At 44.7% G+C, this 25698-nt stretch overlaps 1 protein-coding gene across 2 annotated transcripts in view; it reads left to right on the plus strand.

Moving 5' to 3' along the window:
* Positions 1 to 25698, plus strand: part of VCL (vinculin) — a 115973-nt gene that overhangs the window by 85564 nt on the left and 4711 nt on the right. Inside the window, exons 10-21 of one of the 2 annotated variants that reach the window (XM_059397856.1) lie at positions 396 to 571; positions 4805 to 4995; positions 6602 to 6801; positions 8152 to 8280; positions 12643 to 12792; positions 14806 to 14914; positions 16023 to 16325; positions 17796 to 17920; positions 19227 to 19412; positions 22498 to 22701; positions 24705 to 24908; positions 25309 to 25413. In XM_059397856.1, coding sequence (XP_059253839.1) covers positions 396 to 571; positions 4805 to 4995; positions 6602 to 6801; positions 8152 to 8280; positions 12643 to 12792; positions 14806 to 14914; positions 16023 to 16325; positions 17796 to 17920; positions 19227 to 19412; positions 22498 to 22701; positions 24705 to 24908; positions 25309 to 25413 — 2082 coding nt within the window. The remainder of the gene's footprint in view (positions 1 to 395; positions 572 to 4804; positions 4996 to 6601; positions 6802 to 8151; positions 8281 to 12642; positions 12793 to 14805; positions 14915 to 16022; positions 16326 to 17795; positions 17921 to 19226; positions 19413 to 22497; positions 22702 to 24704; positions 24909 to 25308; positions 25414 to 25698) is intronic. The other variant, XM_059397855.1, reaches the window with a different exon arrangement.

The raw sequence follows: 25698 nt of genomic DNA on the forward strand, positions 1-25698 counted from the left end.
TCACAGTGTACAAAAACTGGTCTTCATCTTAAAATTCCCAGCTATGTTTGGTCATAGCAATGCTAAAGGGTTAAAATTTTCTGCTGCTGCTCTCCTATAAAACAATTTTCAGGCATTTCACAGAGAAACACAAATGTTTGGGAAGTTCAATTAATATATAAGTCAAAGATAAGATGAAGCTTGTGAAAGTGTTTATTCTTATGGGGATGAAAATCACTTATAAGAAGATGAAGGATCAACCTGATTTTACCTGAGCTAAGAACCTGGGTAAAAAAATTAGAATCAGCATTATAAAATGGTCACTGGTGTGCCTTGTGATTACTTTTGAAATCTTTCTGATGCCTTGGTTTATGAGGAGGTCTCAATGTGCTTCTTTTCTGTTTCTGTGTATGTAGAATTGGCTTGCAGATCCAAATGGAGGGCCAGAAGGAGAAGAACAGATTCGAGGGGCTTTGACTGAGGCTCGGAAGATAGCAGAATTATGTGATGATCCTAAAGAGAGAGATGACATTCTACGTTCTCTTGGGGAAATATCCGCTCTGACTTCGAAATTAGCAGATCTACGGAGACAGTACGTATTTGATTTCTCTCTTTTCTTCCCCAGGCACATAATTAGTTGAATGCTGTAGGTTAAGCGCATGTCTGATGTTATTCCGCTATATTCTCATTGATTCTGTGTGACATGGCTAGGTCAAATATTACTTCTATTTTATTATTGACATAACTGAGGTTAAATGATTTCTTGCTGGTTACATGGTTTTAAAAGAATAAATTTCAGAAGAATTCCTTTTCTGAGATCTACTTTTTAATTTTTTTTTTTTTAAAGACTTTATTTGAGAGAGCGAGAATGAGAGAGAGAGAGCTTGGGAGGGAGAGGGTCAAGGGGAGAAGCAGACTCCCTGCTGAGCAGGGAGCCAGATGTGGGACTCGACCCAGGGACTCCAAGATCATGACCTGAGCCGCAGGTAGTTGCTTAACCAACTGAGCCACCCAGGCGCCCTTACTTTTTAATTTCTAAGCTAGGACTTTCCCTGCTATATCATGTTTGTGGCATAACCATTTCCCAGGCATGAGGGAAATACTTTCTGTGGCTATCTAAGAAAAGATTCTGTGGAGGAGGGCGGGGCACAAGAAGATGCTTTCTTCTTTCCCCAGCAGTGTTATTTCTTATGCAAACATTATAAAAGATTCTTAAATACAATGTCCTCACCACAGCTGCTGCTTTTTAAAGACGTTCATGGCATCTACTTTGATTATATAGAAAAGAAGTGTTGCTTTTGTTCTTTTGACCAATATTTTTCTCTCTTAAACAAACTGCAGCACGTGCTAAAAGAACATTAAAAAAAAATACAACGTCAGAAGTAAAAGTTGCTTCTTCCCCACCTCGGTCCTCCAGCCTCAGCCCTTCTCCAGGGGTAACCATAGTCAAGTATTTTGTGAGATTTGGCTTTTCATGTAACTTGCATATTTCATTCCCTTTTCTTCCATGGGACAGTACTCTTTCTTCAGTGACTGGTACCTTGAAGTTCTTTCAAGTCTTATACTGACCAAGGGGACAATGTTGGTTAAGAAGGCACATTCCTGCGTAGCTAGAACTGTGAAATAGGAGATGGGTGGGAGCAGAGTAGATACACTTTAGGCAGGAGGTTATGATGGAGACCAACTTAAATAACAGCTCAAGTTTTTTTTTTTTTTTTTTTAAAGATTTTATTTATTTATTTGACAGACAGAGATCACAAGTAGGCAGAGAGGCAGGCAGAGAGAGAGAGAGAGAAAGAGGGAAGCAGGCTTCCTGTGGAGCAGAGAGCCCGATGCGGGGCTCGATCCCAGGACCCTGAGATCATGACCTGAGCCGAAGGCAGCAGTCCAAACCACTGAGCCACCCAGGCACCCCAGCTCAAGTTTGATTGTATACCGAGCTCGATCATTTGAGGATCACTGTTTTATACCTCAAATCTTGAATTGTTTGGGTGGAGAAAATAAATAATTTGACAATTGTAAAATATAATGTCTATAGAGTTAGATAGATCTATTTCTGTTTCTTACTATTAATCCATTTATATAATCTGTTTGCATTCTTATTTAAAAATACTCAAAGGTGGGGCGCTTGGGTGGCTCAGTGGGTTAAAGCCTCTGCCTTCAGCTCAGGTCATGGTCCCAGGGTCCTGGATTGAGCTCCGCATTGGGCTCTCTACTCAGCAGGAGCCTGCTTCCCTTCCTCTCTCTCTGCCTGCCTCTCTGCCTTCTTGTGATCTCTCTCTCTCTGTCAAATTTAAACAACAACAACAACAAAAACAACTCAAAGGAGGGGTTCCTGTGTGGCTCAGTGGGTTAGAGTCTCTGTCTTCAGCTCAGGTCATGATCCCAGGGTTCTGGGAGCAAGCCCTGCATCAGGCTTTCTGCTCAGCAGGGAGCCTGCTTCCCCCCACACCCTCGCCGGCCCCTCTGCCTGCCTCCCTGCCTACTTGTGGTTTCTGTCTGTCAAATAAATAAATAAATAAATAAATAAAAGCTTAAAAAATAAAAAACTCAAGGAGAATATTTGTTTTAAAGATCCTCCACAATTTCATATACATACCAGATACTCATTAATGTTTCTTAATGATGAAGAAAGAATTAATGGTAAGAGTGTTAAGGGCAAACCTCCCTGTGTGGTATATGCCATCATTACTTTTTTTTTTTTAAGATTTTATTTATTTGACAGAGAGAGACACAGCAAGAGAGGGAACCCAGGCAGGGAGAGTGGGAGAGGGAGAAGCAGGCTCCCTGCTGAGCAGGGAGCCCCATGCAGGGCTTGTTCCCAGGACCCTGAGATCATGACCCGAGCTGAAGACAGATGCTTAATCACTGAGCCACCCAGGCGCACGCCATCATTACTTATTACTATAATGTATGCATGTACATAGCTTCCTGTACATGATCAGAGCCATGATAAACACCTTCTTTGTCCAGCTTTATAATGGAGAAGATATAGAAATTTAAAGTCACAAAGGAGTTCTTTTCTTTTTTTAAAGATTTTTATTAAAGATTTTTATTTATTTATTTGACAGACAGAGATCACAAGTAGGTAGAGAGAGAGGAGGAAACAGGCTCCCCCCTGTGGGGCTCGATCCCAGGACCCTGAGATCATGACCTGAGCCAAAGGCAGAGGCTTTAGCCCACTGAATCACCCAGCTGCCCCTCACAAAGGAGTTCTTAAGAGAGTCTCTAAATTAGTCATTTTGGCAGGCAGACTAATATGTTTATGTTTATTGGTGAGACAGATAAGATTAGCCTGAAATTCTCTCGAAGTGGACTTGAGATACAGAATGCATCAGACTCTCTGTATGTTCATAATGGTTAGAATCTGCAGTCTTTGCAGTGGGATTTTGGGGGCAGTAATCTCTCTTTGTGATATATATTGTGGTTTTTCTTTTTATTTCTATGTTGATGCTATTGTTGAAGTTCTTTGCTTGCAAGGAACTAACTCAAGTAAGAAGTGGAAGTTTTTTAGAAATATGTAGAGGCATCTAATGGAACTTAATTGTTTGAAGTATGGCCAAGTCTGGGGGCAGCCCTAAGTTCCTTCCTCCATCTCCTAGTAGCTGTATGGTATGCTGTCTCCTTCACTCTGTGTGCTGAATTTGTTTGGGTTCTTCATCTAGCTTTGACCTACCATGTCCCAGGCTTAGTATGACTTTCTATTTCCAGATCTACCACTAGTTGACTATGCAGTGTTTTTGAAGTTTTGAAATATGGACAGCCTACCCTAGAATCAACCGGAAAAGGTTGTAAAAAATGTATACCCTGGGCCCTACACCAACATACTTGATCAGAATTTCTTGATGGTGGGTTTAACAATCTGCCTTTAAAACTAAGATTCCAGGTAACTCTTATGCACACCGGAAGTAGGTGACTTGCTTGACTATGGCCGTGTTGTCTTTGAGTTAGATAACCAGTTCAATCAGTTATGGTGAAGACGAGAGAATTGCTTGATAGCAATGTAAGTATCTAAGAGGGAGGACTTGGGAGGTCAGATGGAGTGCCTGGGTTTGAATTCTGAGTCCACCGAAGGAAGTGATAGGACCTTGGGTGAGTTGTCCAACCTTTTAGCACCTCAGTTTTGCTTTTTGAATAATGGGATAATACTGGTATCTACCTCAAAGGGTCGTTGTGAGGATTAAATAATATAAGAGTCTTTGCAATAGTACCTGTCAGAGTTGGGACTCCAGAGACTGTACTTCCAGGCGACTGGGTGGTTCAGTGGATTAAGTGTCTGCCTTTGGCACAGGTCATGATCTCAGGATCCTGGGATCAAGCCCTGTGCCAGTTTCCCTGCTTAGCGGGGTGTCTGCGTCTCCATCTCCCTACCCACCCACCTTCCTACCCCCTGCTCATGCTCTCTCTCTCAAAAAAGAAAAGAAAAAAGATTGTACTATTACTGGTTCTATTATAACTAGTTCTATAACTACTTCAGTTACTGTTATACAACATAAATGGCTACTTGGGCCCACCTAGTTTCTGAGGGAACTAGCATTTCCCATGATGGCTGACTGAGTGATATTTGATTCAGCTCAGCTGACCAAATGGTTGAGCTTGACTGAGGTAGACTGACTCAAACTCATATTTAATGTTTTAACTGGGATAATGCAATCTGAATTTAAATAATTAATTTCTTACTTTAGTGCCAAATAAACCACTCTCCTTCCAAACTAAGCTAATAATAATCATTAGCAATTTGTCATCTCATTAGCATTTGAAGAGCAATTCAAATCATCTCAATGTAAATAGTGTCTGACAGGATGGCTTTTTTTTTTTCTTAAAGGGGCAAAGGAGATTCCCCAGAGGCCCGAGCATTGGCCAAACAGGTGGCCACAGCCCTGCAGAACTTGCAGACCAAAACCAATAGAGCTGTGGCCAACAGCAGGCCCGCCAAGGCAGCTGTCCACCTGGAGGGCAAGATTGAGCAGGCACAGCGGTGGATTGATAATCCCACAGTGGATGACCGGGGCGTTGGTAAGGCCATAAGTGCACTTAATCCTCATTAAACTGGTCTCAGGGAAAAGGAAGAAGTTGTGGATAGAGATCTTGTTCATCTGCACTTGGGTGCAGAATGGGTTCTTCAGCGACTGGTGAGTAAGTCATTCTACAGTGGGACTCCATTTCCAAATGTAGCCAATATGATTCTTGTGATTTAATAAAAAAGAATTAGCAAATAAACGATTTTGCTTTGGGCAAATAGAAAGGTCCTCAGGTTGGAATTGAAACTTTGAACTAATTTTTTCCAGCCTCTGTCTACTTCCATTCTGTTGTATTTCGATTGCAGTTCTTGGAAAATATCCAGTTAAATGTAATTTTTGAAAATAAGTAAGAGACACTTAGCTACTGAGGTTATTTTCATTTGTAAGGGCTCCTGCACCACACAGTCAGTGGTAGAATTGATAACCTAGAGTTTTGATTTTGGGGAGATTTTAAGGATGAATCTGTAAGAATTTAGGTCATTTTATGATAGCAAGCCAGCTGAAGCTGAGAGATCTATTTACTTCATTTGCTGTGTTTGTTGGATAAAAAGATAAATTTTTAAATTGGTGATTCCCAGTGTTGAAGAATCAGACAAATGTATAATTTACTGGGGGAGGAATAAATTGGTATAAACATTCTGAACAGCAATTTAGTATTACGTGTAAAGAGCTTTAAAAAAGTTCATACTCATTGACTTAGCAATTTGAGGAGTTTATTATAAGATATAATCAGACATTTTCTAATGATTACATACAAGAATGTATATAAGCAGCATAAATGTTTAATAATAAGTAAGTGATCAGTAGTTATAGTTAATATGATATTATATAGATTTTGAGATCATGGTTTTTTAAAAATATTCAGTGATGTGCAAAAATGTTCCCATTAAATAAAAAAAGCAAGGAATATGTAAATGTAATGTATAATCTCATTTTTGTAAAAGAGAAATGTATATTTGTATAGGAATGTGCAATGCATTAAAAAAGACTGAAAGATTTGTAATGACATGGATAGATCTAGAGGGTATAAAGTTAAGTGAAATATGTCAGTCAGAGAAGGACAAATACCATATGATTTCACTCATATATAGAATTTAAGAAACAAAACAAATGAACAAAAATTGAGACAAAACAGAAAAACCAGACTTAACTGTAGAGAACAAATTGATGGTTACCAGAGGGGCGGTTGGTGCGGGGAGGATGGGTGAAACAGGTGAAGGGGATTAAGGGTTTGCTTAAGTGATGAGCACTGAGTAGCGTGTAGAATTGGAGTCACTATTTTGTATACCTGACACTGACATAAGACTGTATGGGAACTATACTGGAATTAAAATTAAGTAAATAAATATGAATAAGATACTTTTTCAGAAGACAGGAAGGAAATGTTTAGCCGTGTCAATCTCTGAGGATTATAGGTGGATTATCTATTCTTATTTATACTTTTCTGAATTCCCTAAATTTTTCTATTGTTAGGGACAAAAACTCCACTAAATGTTATTATTTAAAAATAAAATAACCAACAACAGAGTAGTTTAGCACAAAGGCACTTCAGTTGCCTTGTCTGAGTCTGTGTGAGTTACAGCATTTTCCTCTGGATCCAGGTCAGGCTGCCATCCGGGGCCTTGTGGCCGAAGGGCATCGTTTGGCTAATGTCATGATGGGGCCATATCGCCAAGATCTTCTTGCAAAGTGTGACCGCGTGGACCAGCTGACGGCCCAGTTGGCTGACCTGGCTGCCAGAGGGGAAGGAGAGAGTCCTCAGGCGAGAGCCCTTGCCTCTCAGCTCCAAGACTCCTTAAAGGTACAACTTCGGAGCACATAGGACATTTCTCTACTTCCTGTTTTTCTTTGCGTTTTTTTTTTTTTTTTTTAATTAACATATAATGTATTCTTTGCTTCAGGGGTACAGGTCTATGAATCATCAGTCTTACACAATTCACAGCACTCACCATAGCACATACCCTCCCCAATGTCCATAACCCAGCTGCCCTATCCCTATCCCCCGACCCCGCAGCAACCCTCAGTTTGTTTCCTGAGATTAAGAGTCTCTTGTGGTTTGTCTCCCTCCCCAGTCCCATCGTATTTCACTTTCTGCTTCCTGTTATGGACAGACTAGGGACAGAGAGAGATTTTAAAAATACATAATTTCTTGAGTCTAGGGAAAGTGAAGGGTGGATCCAGGAGGGTATAAAGAAGTCCAGAGCCGATTAGGAAAAAGCTCACCTGTGTTTGACGACAGCTGAAGTTTTCCAAGTTTCAGTCCACTGAGAACTCTTCTGTGGTAGCTACCAGGCATCCCTTCCCTTTGTAAACTTGAGTGGATCTATTTAAAAGATAACTTCATAATAATCCTGAAATGATGAGCTTGGTGACCTAGTTATATCTTTCCTAATATTCTTTAAAAGAAAACATGTAATTATTAAAATAAGAACATTGGCCTAACACCTAAAATCATCTCCGGTATCATGAACCACCCACCTTGAGACACAATGGGAGTGACTGAGGCTTCTTTTTATAAATCCAGAAAACTTAGATTGGACTAAGTATGACAACTGTGAAAAGGAGCCTCTTCATGACTTCTCAGAACCCTCTTTAGACCCATGTTAAGAAATGGATACATATACTGGTTATCAAAGTTTTTCTAGAAACTTAACTGAAAAAACATGTATCAAAAAAAAATTGCCATCCTTAATTTCTTTACTCTTAATGTGAGAAAATGCTTAGAAATTTGGCACTGCATCCCCCAAACGATCCTTACTGTTTCTGTGGTCATTATCAGGCTCCTCCAGCTTTGGGAGTGGGGAGGAAATCTTTCATTTCAGAGTCGTCTTTGGGTTCTACCCCCTGAATCTCAGGATTATTTCTTAGAAGCCACCAGGAAAGGAAGTAAGGTTTCTTGTCTGGGTGGAGCGGTCTCCCGGGACTTGTGGGTCCTGTCTTACTTTTCCTGCTAGAGGCTGATCTCTGTGAGGGCAGGAGTCATAGCTTACACCAGTCCGTGCTGGCTTGGTACTTTGTACATAGTTGATCATAAATACTTACTGAACGAAAGACTGAATGAACCGATGAATGTGTCACTGAAGTGAGGACATTGACAGATGCGCTTTTTGGACATTTTTGGTAATTTTCGTTCTTAAACAATGTTTTTAAGGATCTGAAAACCCGGATGCAAGAGGCGATGACTCAGGAGGTGTCCGATGTTTTCAGCGATACCACAACTCCCATCAAGCTGTTGGCGGTGGCGGCCACTGCACCTCCTGATGCTCCCAGTAGGGAGGAAGTGGGTATCTGAGGTCTTTTATATCTTTTGTTGGCAGACGTGTACACGCACATGCACGCACACACACATGCACTTTATATCTATTTGTATATCTGTAAAGGTAAAATGTGATTCCCACGTGCTTCCGGGGTGGTTAGGAAATTGTGGATGAAGGGTGCAAGGGCAGAGGAGGGAAGGCCTTGCCCACCAGGTGCATCAGTCAGGAAAGTCCGCAGGACATGTCTTTAGTTGTAAACTGTTCAAGACCTGCCTCTCAGAGACCAAAACAAATGGGTTTTCTTTTTATTGTGTAACAAGAAACATGGAGATAGGCAACCCTTGACACCACGAGAACTGGCATGCCTGGAATTTTCTTGGTCTTTCCGCACTGGTATGAGACAGCTGTTATAACCCCATGCACCATGTTCAGGGCTGTAAGAAACAAGGGATAGGGCACTCCAGTCCCAACTGTCCCTTTTATCAGGACAGTTTATTCTCAACACAGAAGTCAGGGCAGTCCTTGTAAATGATTTGATGTCATTATCCTCCTCAACCCCTTCTAACAACTCCTTCCTGTCCCCGAGAGAAACAAGAGTCCTTACAATGACAGTGAGGCCAGTGCTGTGCTTGGGGCAGCACTCCAGGACAAAAGTCTAAAACCCAGAAAGCCCTGGTTTGTCAAGTTTGCTTCCATGATGTAAATATTCCCATGGTGGGTGTCTCTGTGCAGGGTCACTGAACACAGACTTGGGAAGAGACGGCACATTTGGCTCTGAGGGGCTGGCGGAGTTGTGACCGTGGCTTCAGCACACCACTGCATCTGGTTCCCTCTGGCTTCTCCGACCCCGGGTCCTACCACCCTCACCCCTTATGCGCCTCGGTCTACACTGACCGCCTCGTGTTGTATTCCCAGTGTGCCCCGGTTATGTTTACTGCATTCTAACCTTGCGAACATTGTGCTTGTTCTCTCCGTTCCTCCCATAGAGAATTACTTGCGTTAGTCATTCCCTTTCATCAGCGCCTACTGAAATGTCACTTTTGGGTCACTGCTGAAGATACAACCCCTCCCCCCGCCCCAGGGATTTCCTAATCTCCATATCCTACTTTTTGCCTCAGCATTTTTCAACATTTGACGCGTTTACCTCACTTCTTATTTGTCTCTCTCCTTCACATTAGCATGAAAGGCCATGCAGGCAAGGACTTTGTCGTACTTTATTCCCAATTCTTTTAAGATTTAATTTATTTATTAGAGAGTGAGTGAGAGAGAGCAAGAGCAAGCAAGAACATGGTGGGGGTGTACAGAGGGGGAGAAGCAGATTCCTTGACAAGCAGGGAGTTCCACTCAGGGCTCGATCCCAGGAACCTGGAATCATGACCCGAGTTGAAGGAAGATGCTTAACCGATTGATCCACCCAGGCGCCCCTTTATTCCCAGTTCTTTTTTTAAAAAAAATTATTATTATTTTTTAAATTTAAATTCAGTTAGCCAACATATAGAATATCATTAGTTTCAGATGTAGAGTTCGGTAATTCATTATATACATCTAACACCCAGTGTCCTTCACATCATGTGCCCTCCTTAATGCCTGTCACCCAGCTACTCCATCCCTCTACCTGTCTCCCCTGCAGCAGCCCCGTTTCTTTCCCATAGTTAAGAGTCTCTCTCATGGTTTGTCTCCCTCTCTGATTTCTTCCCATTCCTTTTTTCCCTATGATCCTCTGCGCTGTTTCTTTTATTACCCATGTGAGTGAAATCAGATGATAATTGTCTTTCTCTGATTGACTCATTTCACTCAGCATAATACCCTCCAGTTCTTAACCACATCGATGTAAATGGTAAGATTTCATCCTTTCTGGTGGCTGAGTCATATTCCATTGTATGTATACACCACATCTTCTTTATTCATTTACCTGTCGATGGACATCTCGTCTCAGAAACAGACAGATGAATGGAACAGAATAAAGAACCTAGAAACGGACCCTCAACTCTGTGGTCAACTAATCTTCGACAAAGCAGGAAAGAATATTCCCCGTTCTTAAAACAATTATTGGCACATTATTATCTGGCATATTATTGGTGCTGAATGGAAAGGCTTTCCCAGAAATCCTCCAGGAGACTTTGCTTATGTTTCATAAGCTGCTCCAGCTGTAGAGGAATCTAGGAAAATGAGTATTGGCAGCAGAGAAGAAGGGGTTGTTGGGTCAGACACTTAAGACCCGTGGAATTGGTAGGTAGAGGTTTGTGTAATTCTTATTTGCTGATGACTCCCATTTCTTTCTTCAGTCTACATCATGGCGTGGTTCAGCTCATGGTCCCCTTAGACTAGGATGGTGTGCTATTCTTTTCATTCCAGACTTCTCTGAGTTTTAGACCAGTAGATCAAGGGTCTCTTCTGGGTCCTTGATACGTCAGGCTGTGTTGTCCTGCTGTTCTCTCCCTCCCTCTTGGAAATTTGTGAGTTGTCATTGACTCTTCCCATGCCAGCAAATAACTAAGGCAAGCTAATTTGATCTCACAGACATTTCTTCAATCCTTCACATTTTCCATTCGTGTTGCTCGAGCTCTAGTTCTGATCTGTGTCCCCTGCTGCCTAATTGACTGCACAGCTGTGACTGGTCTTTGAATCTATCACTTGGCCACCAATAAAAAAAAGATTTGACCCTGTTTTACTGCTAAGCCCTTCAGTGGGTTTTCCCTTTCTTATAGGATAAAGCCAGAGTGCTAGGATCTGTTCCTGATACTCTCTCTGTACTTGTTTCCTGCAAACCCTGCCCTTCCGTTCGTGCCCCAGCAGTATTTAATTGCTTCTAGTTTTGTGCGGACTCTGTCCTTTCTCCCTTCCATGTCTTGTTCTTTCTGTCTCTGTTATCTTTCCCTTCTTTTTTGGCTAGTTCCTATTTATCCTTTATCCTTTTATCCTTTATGTCCTGGATAGGTTTAAGCGCCTTTCCCTTTGCTCCCATGGTAGCAGTGTTAGCTTTATAATTGTACACAGTACACTCTATCGTAAGTATCATAAGTGCTTATGGGTCTTTTGGCTCATAAGCAAGGATGCAAGCTCCTGAGGTGCAGAAACTGTGCCTTACTCATTTTTATATCTTCAGCGCCGACCCCAGGGTCTGGCATATAGTAGGTGCTCAGTAATGTTGACTTAGTGATAAGAAAAGTGGGCTAAGCAGCCTGTTAAATCAGAGGAAGCAGCAGACAGGGCTGGAACTGGGTGGATTAACTAGGATAAGCGAAAGACCTGTGGATCCAGAGTGCAGGAGACCAGCCAAGATAAGGAACAAGGACAGGCTAGGTGAAGGGGACTAGGAGATCAGAGATTTAGACAGAGATTCTGAGCATTAAATGGCAAGAACCCAGGTGACTGAACTGAAACAAGGGGCCAGTGTGGGGAAGAGACTTGAGTGGGTCAACACAGTGCCCTGGCAATGCGATTGGAGCCTGCTCTTGAACCGGGAGCCTGTTAGGGCTTTCGAGGTGGTCCGCCAGGAGCTAGACAGCTGTCTCCGAGTAGGGCAGGCAGACCCTCAGAAGGAGGCAAGGAAGAGGATGGGTCCTGCCATGGCTATTCCTGACGTGCTCTTTGTACAGTGTAAACCTGACCCAGCACTGTTGGGGATGCCTTGTGTTTTCAAGCATTGTTATCCAAACAAGTGACAGATGCGCTTTTGTCATTTTATTGGAGTTAAATAGTCCCCTTCATTGTATGCAACCTCACATAATAACCGTGTCAAAGGAAAAAACTAACTTCTTTTTCTTCTTTTTTTTTTTTAAATTTGAGAGGTGAATGAACAGTTCAGTAGACGGTTTTGTATGCGGGGGAATAAAAAGCAGCCTTCCTTGCCCTAGTGTCGGGCCTGAGTGTGAGCACCAGCTATCGTTTTTCCCCCTGGAGGTCAGGGGCAGAGTTTTTACAACATTAATGGTAATGGATATGTGAGGGATGCTGCCTTGAAGAAGCTGGAGTTCAGCTTAGGACTGTGGATATTCTTGAGTTTTCCACACACCTTGGAGCCTGGAGTGGGCTTGCCTGTCCTCTTCACAGGATAAGACTTTTGTAAACAGGGATTTTTGAAGTCTTCACACTCTGTGAACTCCTTGTTGCAGATGACACAGTGCTGTATGTCCTCTCTGCACTTGGTAAGCATTGGTTGAACGGAAAGGCAAGTGTGTGCATGATGCTTATGGCCAAGCCTCTGAGAAGACAGAGCAAGGCCAGGGCCTGGCAATCGCCAGATTGTGGTCGTAGTTACTAGGGTTTGATGTCATCTGTGAAGTCTTTGCTTGAGCAGTTGCTGCTCAAGAGAGAGTTTTTCTTAGGCTTCCTGACTCATTTTATTGAAATAAGTGTTCCTAATGTCTTTGTTTTTCCTCAAGGTATTTGATGAAAGGGCGGCTAACTTCGAGCACCATTCAGGAAGGCTTGGTGCCACGGCGGAGAAGGCGGCCGCTGTTGGAACTGCTAATAAAGCCACAGTGGAAGGCATTCAGGCATCAGTAAAGACGGCCCGAGAACTCACACCCCAGGTTGAATTTTGTTCACTCTTCATTGTTTCAGTACCCACCGTGTAGTGTTCAGTAAAGGTCAATTACAAATCAGTTTCTGTACATTTTGAACACTTACTGAATATTGTCATGAAAGAAACAACAAGGTGTCAAAATCATTTTTATGTTTTAGTTTCCTACAATGATCATAGATAACTTTTGAGGGTGGAAAAACCTGGTAAAGCAACCTCTGCTCACATGCATCCATAATTAGGGTGATATTTGGATAATCTCCAGACGTTAGTCTGTTTTCATAGTATAGCTTATGCCTTTCCCCATGTCTCTTTGAGGTTGTGTTCCTGACTTGCTTTCTTTCTACTTCATTAAATAATCAAGTTATAGCCAGTATGCTGTGAACAGTTTATTGGAAGAGTGGGGACAAAAGAAAACAAATTGGACAGGAATTTAAGATCTAATATGTGAGAGGTATTTTTTTTTTTTTAAAGATTTTATTTATTTATTTGACAGACAGAGATCCCAAGTAGGCAGAGAGGCAGGAGAGAGAGAGGGGGAAGCAGGCTCCCCATGGAGCAGAGAGCCCGATGTGGGGCTTGATCCCAGGACCCTGGGATCATGACCTGAGCCAAAAGCAGAGGCTTTAACCTACTGATCCACTTAGGCGCCCCTGTGAGAGGTGTTCTTAAGAATATCAGTTCAAGGGCGCCTGGGTGGCTCAGTGGGGTTAAGCCGCTGCCTTCAGCTCAGGTCATGATCTCAGAGTCCTGGGATCGAGTCCCGCATCGGGCTCTCTGCTCAGCGGAGAGCCTGCTTCCCTCTCTCTCTTTCTGCCTGCCTCTCCATCTTCTTGTGATTTCTCTCTGTCAAATAAATAAATAAAATCTTTAAAAAAAAAAAAGAATATCAGTTCAACATCATTTAGTGTGATGTTTGCACATTTTCCCTAAGCAAATTATAGAAAATTCATTTTTTAAAAATAGATTTATTTGGCAGACGTGTATTATGTACCTGTAGTACATCAAGACCCATGCTAGGCTTTACACATCTGTGATACTGGCTAATGTATCCCTTTGATGGGAACTTGCAGGAAAGGATGGGAAAAAAAAATACACGTCTTCATTATTTATCTTTTGCCCACGTGGCATGTAACAAGTTAGGTTCTCTTGAAAAATCATACGTGTCCAACTTTTAAAAAGTACTTCCACAAAATATGAACATGTATAATTTTCTTTAAAAATTTCCATAAAGTGTGGGACATAGAACATAGGTATTTCTGTACAGAACTGAGATTCCTAAAAAAGAGAAACAGAAAACTACAGATACCAGCTTCAGCAAGAGTAAGGCTTTCGAGACAGATCTGGACCTGAATCCTCTGTGACCTTGAATTTCCTCATCTGTAAAATGAAGAGAATTCCTTCCTAATGGGTAATTTGGAGGACTGAGAGGATATACTTAAAGCCTGTAACTTACCAAATACTCGGTAAATGTTAGTTCCTTCCCTAACTTCTGTAACTGGTTTGCTGGGAGCTCTTGAGCAAGTCACTTACGTTTCCTGAGTCTTGGTTTTTGAGTCTGTAAAGTTGCAGAAGTTACCTGTCCTGTTTCATAGGGTTGTTGTGAGAATTAAGTAAGATAATGGATGTGAAAGTACTTCGTTAACTGTAGACAGCTACTTTTTTAATGACTGTTCATACATATCACTTTAAAGTAATTTTTAGTATCTTTCTTGGTGGTGCTTGGTAAGATGGAAGAGTCCACATCGAGGGTTGTTGTCAGTTCTGTGTGGGTTCTGAGGTGAATGCCATTTCCTTTGTCATTCTGTTACCTGCTCAAAAATCAGGCTATGACTATATAGCTTTCTGCACTGGCTCTGCGGGTGAGGTCCTTAGGAGACCTAAGTCTCCTGTGTTCAGCCTGCAAAGACTTGTGCATTTTTGGCTTTCTAGTGCCATCTGTAGGTGGAGAGGGGAAAGCTTCGCTGAATGTATTCCAGTGGGAGGATGCCCTGGGGTTTAAAGGTTGTTTTGTCATTGACAGGTCATCTCAGCTGCTCGCATCTTACTTAGGAATCCTGGAAATCAAGCTGCTTACGAACATTTTGAGACCATGAAGAACCAGTGGATCGATAATGTCGAAAAAATGACAGGTAGAGTTGTGTGTGAAGCTCTTACTGTCTAGTCCTAGAGGAATGAGTTCTGAGAAACTCGAGCAGGTCGGGTTATGTTACTCAGCTGTAATTGGATGAAGGGATGGTCATGTGCCTGACAGTGTACTTGGCCCTGATTAAGGCTGAGGCTTCTCATTCAGGCCTTGCAACTTTGTTTGAAGAGAGGCTCTTTGAGTCTCTTTTCTTTTAATTCTGCCCTCCCTGTGCGATGCTCATTGTTACAGCTCCTGTCTTCCCTTTGAATAGTGCCTTTGCTCGGTCTGAACCAGGGTTTGGTTTCAGAGGCTGGAGGCAGTGTTTGTGGATACAGTAAGTGTCCCTGTCATTTTCAGTGGGTTCACATTTCAAGGAACCACAATAGCTACCATTTAATACAACTTGTCTCAGAGTTTCCTTCAACTTGTCAACTACGTAGTTTTTTTTTTAAAAAAGGAGAAACCAACCACCAACAAACGTGTGTCTGTGCTAGGGAAGTGGCACCTCCAAACCTTCTTCACCGTCGGTGCAGGGAGGGATAGGCGAGGAGGGAGGAGATGAGGAACGTGGGCTCCTTGGCGTCCCTGCAAGACCTGCCGTGACAGGGTCCCTAGCAGCCAGAGATGAAAGTGGAGCTCCCGGGGTGTCGGAAGAGAGGTAACCGAAACAAGAAGCAGGCCGTCAAGGTTATTAGAACCCTCCTCGTGGCTCGTCTGCGGCAAGACCAGCTGCCAACAAGCAACAGATGGCTGTGGAGTGAGCCGGGCAGGGAGAAAATGTTATTAGCATAATGTGGAGATGCGGTGAAGGCCGGAGACGCCGTCCTCCCGTTGTCGCTGCGATTCCTGCAGGCCGCAGAGGACCCGAGAAGGCCGGTGACCACGGTCGGTATGGGTGTCGTGAATCTATATGGCCTCCTGGATGACATCTTCACTTTTTTTTTGAACTAAGGTAAATCACCTGGAAGCTTTTGATTGTTTAGGAAGGACTTAGGGCTAAAGGAGAGAATTCTGGGTGTTCTACTTTCACGTGAGAACCTTGAGTGGACAAGAGGGTTTTTGAGTCTCTGCTTTTCTAAAACAGAAACAAAATTCCATTTCTGTTCTGACAGGGCTGGTGGACGAAGCTATCGATACTAAATCTCTACTGGATGCTTCTGAAGAAGCAATTAAAAAAGACCTGGACAAGTGTAAAGTAGCCATGGCCAACATCCAGCCACAGATGCTGGTTGCCGGGGCCACCAGCATTGCCCGCCGGGCCAACCGTATCCTGCTGGTGGCCAAGAGGGAGGTGGAGAACTCGGAGGATCCCAAGTTCCGCGAGGCTGTGAAAGCCGCCTCTGACGAATTGAGCAAGACCATCTCCCCCATGGTGATGGACGCCAAGGCTGTGGCTGGAAACATTTCTGACCCTGGTAAGCAGTGCCTGGCACCTCACTTGAGAGGTTACCTCAGGAAGCTGACAGGGTGCTGAGACGATTTGTACCCACCCTGCCACCACCACGTACTGCGTCTGGGAGCAAACACTGCAGATTCTTAGTTTGAGAATGCCAGATTAATCTTTTTTTTTTTTAAAGATTTTATTTATTTATTTGACAGAGAGAGATCACAAGTAGGCAGAGCAGCAGGCAGAGAGAGGAAGGGAAGCAAGCTCCCTGCCGAGCCGAGAGTGCGATGCGGGGCTTGATCCCAGGACCCTGAGATTATGACCTGGGCCGAAGGCAGAGGCTTAACCCACTGAGCCACCCAGGTGCCCCTAGATTAATTTTTTTATGTTAAAAAAAAATATATATATATATATATATGGCACAGAATATTTTCTGCAATACTGGAAGGTTCATTACGAGTTAGTTGCTTTGGACCGACTTTTCTGTGCTTTCTTCATGTTGCCTGACTAGATGGCTCTTGGCTCCGTTTAGTCATTATTTTGGAAATTGCTCAAAAATGGCATGAAAACCATTTTATCAGCCATTTAGCTTATGTAATGGGCATATCTTCTCTTCTGCTTTTCTTAAAATGCTTTTTTCTCTGTAATATATTTTTGGTTTCTGTCAAATCTGGAGGGCTTAAATTGACATGTAGATCTCCTCTGAGAATATCCTGATCCTACACCAAAGAATCTGGATTTTCTTTAGCTGAATTGTGAGCATGTTTTCAGTATTACTGAAGATGTTACCACTCCTTTGGTTAGAAACATCGGAATTCCTTCCTGTTGGGAGCATCCAGTGTGTCTGGCCCATGAGTGGAATCCAGGCACCGTTAGGCAGTGGGAAGGGCTGCCCTGTTCACCCCTAACCCAGGCAGGATCTTTCTCACATCTTCAAGCTACCGTCACTAAGGACACGCTCCATTTCCTAATTGGAGTTTCTAAAAGTTTGAGCAGAATTCCTGAATCCCAGGTGACCGGGCACCATAGCAGTGGCAGTTCAACCTAGGGGTTAACACACTTACTGCCAAGGTGAGTGAAGGAGTCGGGAGAAAGGTGAGATGTCCTCAGGGGATGTCTGCTCAATCTGAAACGACATCTTCCCTGTTCTGAGTTGGACAGGCTTATCTCTTGACGGCTTCACTGTCAAGGGGTGATGAGCACCACCTGAGCCCGAAGTGATCACACCCAGGAACATCTTGAGTACTTGCTGATTGTGCAGGCAAGAAGGCACCCTGCCCACACCACAGGGATTAGCTGGTTTGTGACCCTTGTGACTCTCTATAGGCCTCATGGCATCTGCCTGGCCCTTCCGGCCCTTCCCCTTCAGTCACTGCCTGTGGTGCTTCCTGGCAGCTTCACATGCAGCTTTTGTTCATAGAAACCAGTTCTGCGGCTGGACAGACGGTGCTCCAGGGCACTGACCTGCCTAGTGAAAGTGAGGGCGTCTTGTGTTTAGGCCTGCAAAAGAGCTTCCTGGACTCGGGTTATCGGATCCTGGGAGCTGTGGCCAAGGTCAGAGAAGCCTTCCAACCTCAGGAGCCTGACTTCCCACCTCCTCCTCCGGATCTTGAACAGCTCCGTGTAAGTAGATTCGGAGTGACGGGGAGAACTGAGCCGAGGGGGCTAGAACTGTAGCAAGAGGGAGGTAAGCTGTGCTCGGAGCCTTGTGGATGAGGTGTCTTCGTTTGGCTTTTACCTGAAGCTTCCTTGGACACACAAGTTGACTTGCATTCCAGAACCAGTAGAGTCCTGCGCCCGTGCTTCTGTGCAGGGCGTGCTGGGTCGGTGGGGGTCATGGGCCTGGCCTGCTCTGATGGGGACTGACTGGAGCAGAGGTACGCTGGCTTTGGCAAGTGTGGATGTGATGAGTGATGAAGTCGTAGGATGAGTTATTGAGGAGAGAGAAAGTGACCTGGTTGGCGAGGAGATTTTTTTTGTGTTCCCAATTGACAAGGGCAAAACTGAGGTGATTAGATTTGTGTACAGTCTTCTTTACTTGACTTTTTTTGTTTAGTAACAAAAATAATAGTCTGTTTTTTAAAAGTATATTTTCCTCCAACTAGAATTTCAACTCTTTTTATGTTCCCCAAAGTGCCATAAATTTATTCTTCCGTAGGTAAATGGTTTCAGAGGAGGCTTAGCTGGGCAATAACTTATAGATACAAATCCTAGAATAGGAAATGGTAATTGTTCTAACTAACAGTATTGGAGACAGCTGGACTTTGGGAATAGCGCATCAAGGCAATAATTTGATTTACTTTCCTTGACTTACTTTCCTGTGTTTCATGTCAGTAAAAGATGGAAGTTTCTAAGTTGGTTGAGGACAGAATTGGGTCCTTTTGCCCAAGCCGAGGCACAGTGCTTCTCTAGCCTCCAACGTTTCAGCTTCATTTGCTTCTTTGTAGCTGGGCTCTTGGTGCCTGGTTGGGGCCAGTGGAAGGGCTACTCTGGGGCCTGGCTTCTTATGGGATCGGCAAATTCCCGACACTTAGAATCAAGATCTTAGAGGTCAATTGGTTTAGCTACCCCTCATTGATAGATGAGGAAACAAGCCCTGGGGAGAAGTTAGTCACCTGTGCAACTGCCCTGAAACAGTCAGGACCACAAATGAGATCCATCCTCTTTGGGGAGCCTTGGTCTAGCAGTACTGTGTGTGCCTCCCTGGGATTCATCCAGAACTCTAGCTGCTGGCTTTTTGTGGAGAAGCAAGGAAGAAAATATGCATCTGTGGCGATTCAGGCAGGTGGTCCTTGTGCTCCGTGTGGGTGGTCTTATATGGAATGAACGTGGGTGGCTTTTCTGGGGATGCTTTTAAAGGAAAGGAAAGAGTTCTAGAGGAGAAGTAGTTCCTAGGGTTTTACTTACAACCCAGTAATTCTCTCTCTAGCTGGCCGATGAGCTTGCTCCTCCCAAACCACCTCTGCCTGAGGGTGAGGTCCCTCCGCCCAGGCCCCCACCACCAGAGGAGAAGGATGAAGAGTTCCCTGAGCAGAAAGCCGGGGAGGTGATCAACCAGCCAATGATGATGGCTGCCAGGCAGCTCCACGATGAGGCTCGCAAGTGGTCCAGCAAGGTAAGTAATGAGGCTTTTCTTGTTGGAAAAGGATGAAGACATGCACACAGCCCAGGAAGAAGAGTCTGATTGGAAAGTTACCCTCTCTCTGCTTCTGGTTCCTGCTGTTGCCAATAACACGATCCTCTTCTTCCTCGTGGCTTAGTGAGATGTTGGAAAGGAGGTTCCTTTCCTCCGTCCGTGCAAGTGTCCGTTGCTGCGACCTGCGACATTTGGGTTCTTTTAGAAATTGTTTTTCTTTCTCAGGATTGCTGAATGTCTTTAAGTGCTCTCTTGCTAAGTATCAATACTCCAGATGTGAAACAGTCTTCTGTGGGCTCTGCTAGAGTTGGCTGAAGTGTTTGCATTTTCCTTCTGTTTTCCATGAAAGCAGGTATGTGCTTAGGAGCTATGTGCTTTGTCCTTTTCTCAGAATCATCTCACCTCCCAATTCAAGACCCCTCCAGGCTAACTCGAGCTCCACAAATCTGAAAGTGTAACTATTCATGTGGTCGGTGAAAATGTGGGTGCTGCACCTGTCAGACCCTGTGAATAATAACCTTTGCCTATTTCCCCTGAAGTGATGAAAAAGTGCTTGGTAGATTTTCTAGATAAGAACTAAATATTCTTGCTCACCGGGTGGTGAAATGTACTTTTAACTCAGTTCTCAACTGTCTGTAATACGACCCCCTCTTCTAGGTCTTTATTCCCACCATTTATTTGCCTTTTCCTGCCCTTGGCCATCTCAGGCTTTTGTATTAACTGTAGTTTCCGGGGGACCTTCTACTTGCAGCTGATCTTGGGTTTTTCCAGGCTGGGAAATCGACCTTGGTTTTTGAAACTCTCTATTTTTTCTGTGTGTTAGCTGTGAACCTAGGTTCTAAGAAGGAATGAATAGTGACCTTGCTGGTGTTGGGCCTGGCCGTGGAATTATTTATAATTCTACCTTTCCACCTGGGGCGTGCACACCTCCAGGACCGTTTGCGGAGTCCCAGTGCATGTGGAAAGAGGGGTGGAAGGGACAGTGGAGCTCGGTTTTACTCAAAGATTGTAAAGGCAATCTAAATTTCATTACAGCATGGGGCACCTGGGTGGCTCAGTTGGTTAAGTGGCTGCTTTCGGCTCAGGTCATGATCCCAGGGTCCTGGGATTGAGCCCTGCATCAGGCTCCCTGCTCAGTGGAGAGCCTGCTTCTCCTTCTTCCTCTGCCTGTCGCTCTGCCTACTTGTGCTCTCTCTCTGTCAAATAAAGAAATAAAAGCTTTAAAAAATAAATAAGTAAATAAATAAATTTCGTTACAATAAACCCAGATATATCGTGTAGCAGGACACAAAATACACTTGAATTATAAACAAAGGGGCAGACAGCATTGGCCTACATATTTACCCCACTTTCCCGTTTGTGGCCAGGAGTCTTTAGGTCTGACTGTGTGCAGGCTTGGAGCATTGGAGAATTGCCGACTCTGAGCTGTGAGTCAGGAGCTCCTTGACCATGTGTGTTTGGGGTGGTGAGGGTGGTATGTGTTTGTGTGTCTGTCTTTGCACACCTTGAGACTCTACTCCCCAGCAGCAGTGAGCTGGCCTCTCCTCTAAGGAGTCCTGGTTGATGAGTCCTGGTGGAGACAGAATTTAGGGAAAGGGTTTAGAATGTACCTGAACCCATTGTTTGCTCTGAATTCTCCAACTTTGTCATCACCTTTTGGAGACTGGTTTCCTGTGCAGGATAAGAATTTTAGGAGTGATAGCAACCTCAAATAAACTTACAAGTAAACTCTTCCTCTTGGTTAGAGATGTTTGATATAAAGAACTTGTGTTCTGGGATGCCAGGCCAACTCACTAGGTAGAGCACGTGACTCTTGATCTTGGGGTTGTGAGTTCAAGCTCCACATTAGGTATAGAGATTACTTTAAAAAAAATTTTTTTTTTTTAAAGAAGGACGTGCGTTACCATTCTTCATATACTTGGCTTGGCTTCATATAGGCAGTTCCTTTTGTTTGCTTTCCCCTCTGCCTATTTCACATCTGATCACACTGCCGCTTGCCCTGGCCTTTCGGAATCCCCATCCATGGTATTAAATCCATTCTTTCCCCATCACAGGTCCTGTTCTCTCATGGGTACTGATTTGGCCTCCTCTGAACTCAGCGTTGGTCAGTAGCTATGTTCCTGGGTTATCTGTGAAGTATGTACCTTAAGGTTGGATTGAGAACCCTGCTGTGCAACAGGAGAGATTTAAGTTGTACCCCGGGAACAGCTTTCTGGGTCAGTAGTAGCAATGGGTGCAGGAGGAGGTCATGGAGGTGTTTGTGTCCAAAGGCCTTGAGGGGATAGAGAGAACTGGTCTGAAGTGTGGGTTTTCCCTGAGATGGGAAGCTGGGTGAGGCCCAGTCTGGAGGCTCCTTTCCACTGGCTGATGGTGGGGGATTTGACAAGTCCTCCTCACTCATCACTGCATTCGTTTTCTGTGCCTCTTTCCTGGTTTGCTGTCCGTGGCTTCTGCTGTATCATTTTTAAATGCTGGGATCTTTTAACTCCTGCTGGAAATAATGATCTGTGTCTGGCAACTTGCAGAGCTGACCCAGGTCACTTCCTGTGTCCCAGAAGATCTAGAACAGTTTCCATAGGAGCTAGTGGGGGCTGGGGGGTGGGGATCACTTTGTTCCATTCAGAGCAAGTTGTGTGGCCACATTTACTTTTTTCCCTCTGGATTCCTTTTAAAGGTAATCAGCTACTATTGTTTGGTTGTTTGGCTCCTCAGAAATGTTATGACATGAAAATTATTCTTGGCAAGTTTAACTTTGGTGGTAAGTGTATAGATAAAAAAGGGATGCCACTTGCTTTCTTGGTTTACATTTTTCTCGGGAAACCTTTTGCCTTTGGAGTGAGTCTCTTTCTTTCCCTCACTGACAACAGTGGGGACTCTGGCTGGTGCTGGAGGCTGAGAATCCCCCTTCGGTGGAGTTTGGTTCGTCTGGCTTCTGGAGAGGTGCCGTTTTTCTTTCCCATCTTAGGCAAGCTTTGGTTACTAAACCAAGTGATGCTCAGCTCCCCTGTCCTACTGCTCTGACTAACACTGTCCCTGTTTCTCATCCTCCCTGCCATCGACAAAGCCGGGTAACCGGGCCGCTGAGGTGGGTGTAGGTGTTGTAGCTGAGGCAGATGCGGCTGATGCTGTTGGGTTCCCTGTCCCCCCTGACATGGAAGACGATTTCGAACCTGAGCTGCTGTTAATGCCATCCAATCAGCCGGTCAACCAGCCCATTCTGGCCGCGGCTCAGTCCCTGCATCGGGAAGCTACCAAGTGGTCTAGTAAGGTACTGATCTAGCACCCCCGGCGGGGCTGCTCTGTATGCATCCGGCCATGTGCAGCCTTGACACATTGCATCACTCATGATCTGTGCAAGTCCTGTGAGTCTGAGCGGGGCGGGCCTCTGTCTGTCTGCACCTTGTTGTCAGGACTGGCTTCACGAGTTTGATAGGTCTGCTAATGCCCGATTAATTGGATTGCATTTATGACCAGTGGGGGGTAGAGATGGGGTCACTTTCTGAAAGGATTCGTTTTCTTACTGACCTCGGGGCCACGATTAGAACCCTAAAGCCCTTGGGAAGCTCTGGGTCTCTCAATGACTTGCAGGTCAGGAACCACTATAGACCATTAAGAGGTCACCTGGCCTGACCATGGAGCTTGGCCTGCCACCCCGTCCTCTGCTGACCTGTCACGGATGGCTCAGGTGGAGTGGGCCGGAGTGGGAAGCAGCTTTATATGGCAGGGTCTCTGGGGCGGACTGCTTGCTGCCCTGCACTTGGCTGCCTGGCAGATGCTGGCCTTGACGGGAACCCACAGGGAAGGGGGCTTCACTGACTGCTTGTCCAGGTGTTCCAGGGGGATGGGCTGGGGGTGGAGAGCAGAGAGCACTCAGGGCTGCAGGATGGGCAGCCACAGAGCTTTGGCCTTGGGACTGAACCAACACTGGTGTGGGGAGTGGAGGAGGAGGGTGATCACTTTTTTCCCTTTGAAGATAGCATGTTGCAAGAAGACAGGGTTTGAAGAGTGATGGATAATAACTAACCTCAGCACCACACTGTTTTCTAATCAAGTTCATGAATCCTGGAACGATCCCAGGTCTACCCTGAAGAGATGGGCCCAGACGGCCATGTCTAACCTGCTCCTGTTCTCGTGATTTTTTCCCTTCCCCATATTCTCTGTGGCCTCCGTGATTGCCTGAGATGTCACACGCCTCCCAGCATAGTGCTCGGCCATCACTGGGTGCCTGTGGGGGTGTCTCACAGGGCGCCCAGCAGGGCATGGTTTGTGTATGCCTCACTGCCTTGTGCAGAAAATTGAAAAGCGTGAGGGGAAAAATGAGTAGGGCCTGACCTTTTAGGTAGTTTTGAACATTGCGATTGTTGTTTCTGGTTGTTAGCAGCCAAAAGGTGCACCTTTTGAGGGCATAAAGTAAATTTCTTATACATCTCTTTATTACAACCCATGAGGGTTTTAATGAACCCAAATACCCCATTGAAGGTAAACTGCTATGAGCTGGAGTGGGGGCTCCATGTACAGCTTGACTCATGACTTGTACTTTTCTGCTCTTGGCTGAAGGTCTCTTTAATTGAAGCCACTTAGCTGAGAGGACTGAGGAATTGATTCTTGGCCTTTTAAAATGTGACAAATTAAAATAACATGTTCCCTGAGGCCGACAGGACAAATAAGACGCAGTAGCAGGGAGGGCAGGAACAGTCTAGGTGAGAAAATAGATCTTTTCTCACCAAAGCTGATAATAGTTACTTGGTTTAAATCCTAGCTCAGCAGCCACAGTCCTTGGCTGCTGTTTGTAACAAGGGTTAGGGTGAAGAGGATGATTTCAGGGTCTGGAAAGGCTCCTCTGTATTTTTCCCCTCAAGCAAGCTCTCCTGCTTTCCCCTCCTGAAAGGGAAATGCCTGTTTAACCAACTTCTCCATTCCATCCTCATTTTGATTGACATGATTAACCTGGAGATGAAGTGCTCGTTCAGTGCTATGCGGGGAGCACATATTGCCCTTCCAGACTAATCTGCAGGTCTTCCTCTTTTCAGTAGGGTCGTCTCTCTCTGTCTCTCTCACGGAGTGCTGGGAGGAGCCCCCCGTGCACAGTGTCTGTCCTCCTGTACTGTCTGTATCACTCAAGAACAGTCCTTTTCTAATCTCCTCACCCTTCCAGAGGCTGCTAGAGCAGCAGGCTCCCTCCTCTCTTCTCTGCACTTCTTCCTTCCTTCCCTAACTTGGCCCCCTAATGTGTGGGCTGAGCTCACATTATATCTTTGCTTCTCTCTCTAGGGCAATGACATCATTGCAGCAGCCAAGCGCATGGCTCTGCTGATGGCTGAGATGTCTCGGCTGGTAAGAGGGGGCAGTGGTACCAAGCGGGCACTGATTCAGTGTGCCAAGGACATTGCCAAGGCCTCAGATGAGGTGACGCGGTTGGCCAAGGAGGTTGCCAAGCAGTGCACAGATAAGCGGATTAGAACCAACCTCTTACAGGTACGCAAGGGTAGCGTGTGTGTGTGTGTGTGTGTGTGTGTGTGTGTGTGTGTGTGTCTGAGTTGGGGGCATGGGAGGGAGAAAGCCGGAGAGAGAAAACTGGATGAGCAAGGAGGTGGAGGAACTCTGAAGAAATAGCAGAAAGGGGAAACACACATGTATCTTTGGGAAAGACAGGAAAACTTCTTGCCTAATCATATGAAAAAATTATAATGCTTCCTTTCTGAACAGAGGGACTGTACTAATCCTAGGGAGAAACCAAGTGGGATTCTGTGGCTAATTTACAGGGTGCCTTCTGCACGCCAGCCTCTAGGAAATCAGAGGTAGAGAAGTCGTGTCCTCAAAGAGCTTGTGGGCAAGGAAAACATTAGAAACATGCTAAATTAAGTTTGCTTCTTAGGTATGCGAGCGAATCCCAACCATAAGCACCCAACTCAAGATCCTGTCCACGGTGAAGGCCACTATGCTGGGCCGGACCAACATCAGTGACGAGGAGTCCGAGCAGGTATGTGTCCGCTGCTTCTGGTTTCTTACCAATAGTTTTGGAGCCCCTTTATAGCGATTTAACTCAGCCTTGGTGAAAATCTGACCTGTGACTTGAGTATTCAGTATGTGGAATGGACTCTTAACTCTCTTAGAAGGGCATCTGTGTTGCACAGATGCGTCAGAAACTTCGAAGGGGAAGGAAAGTTCTTATGCAACTTTTGTCACTTCACAGAGGGGAAGCTGAGGCCTGGGGTGACGTGCCAATTAACACTTGGGACTCTGCTCAGTTCTTTGTCTCCGTGGA

Source organism: Mustela nigripes, chromosome 4 (genome assembly GCF_022355385.1).
Source record: "Mustela nigripes isolate SB6536 chromosome 4, MUSNIG.SB6536, whole genome shotgun sequence".
NCBI lineage: Eukaryota > Metazoa > Chordata > Mammalia > Carnivora > Mustelidae > Mustela > Mustela nigripes.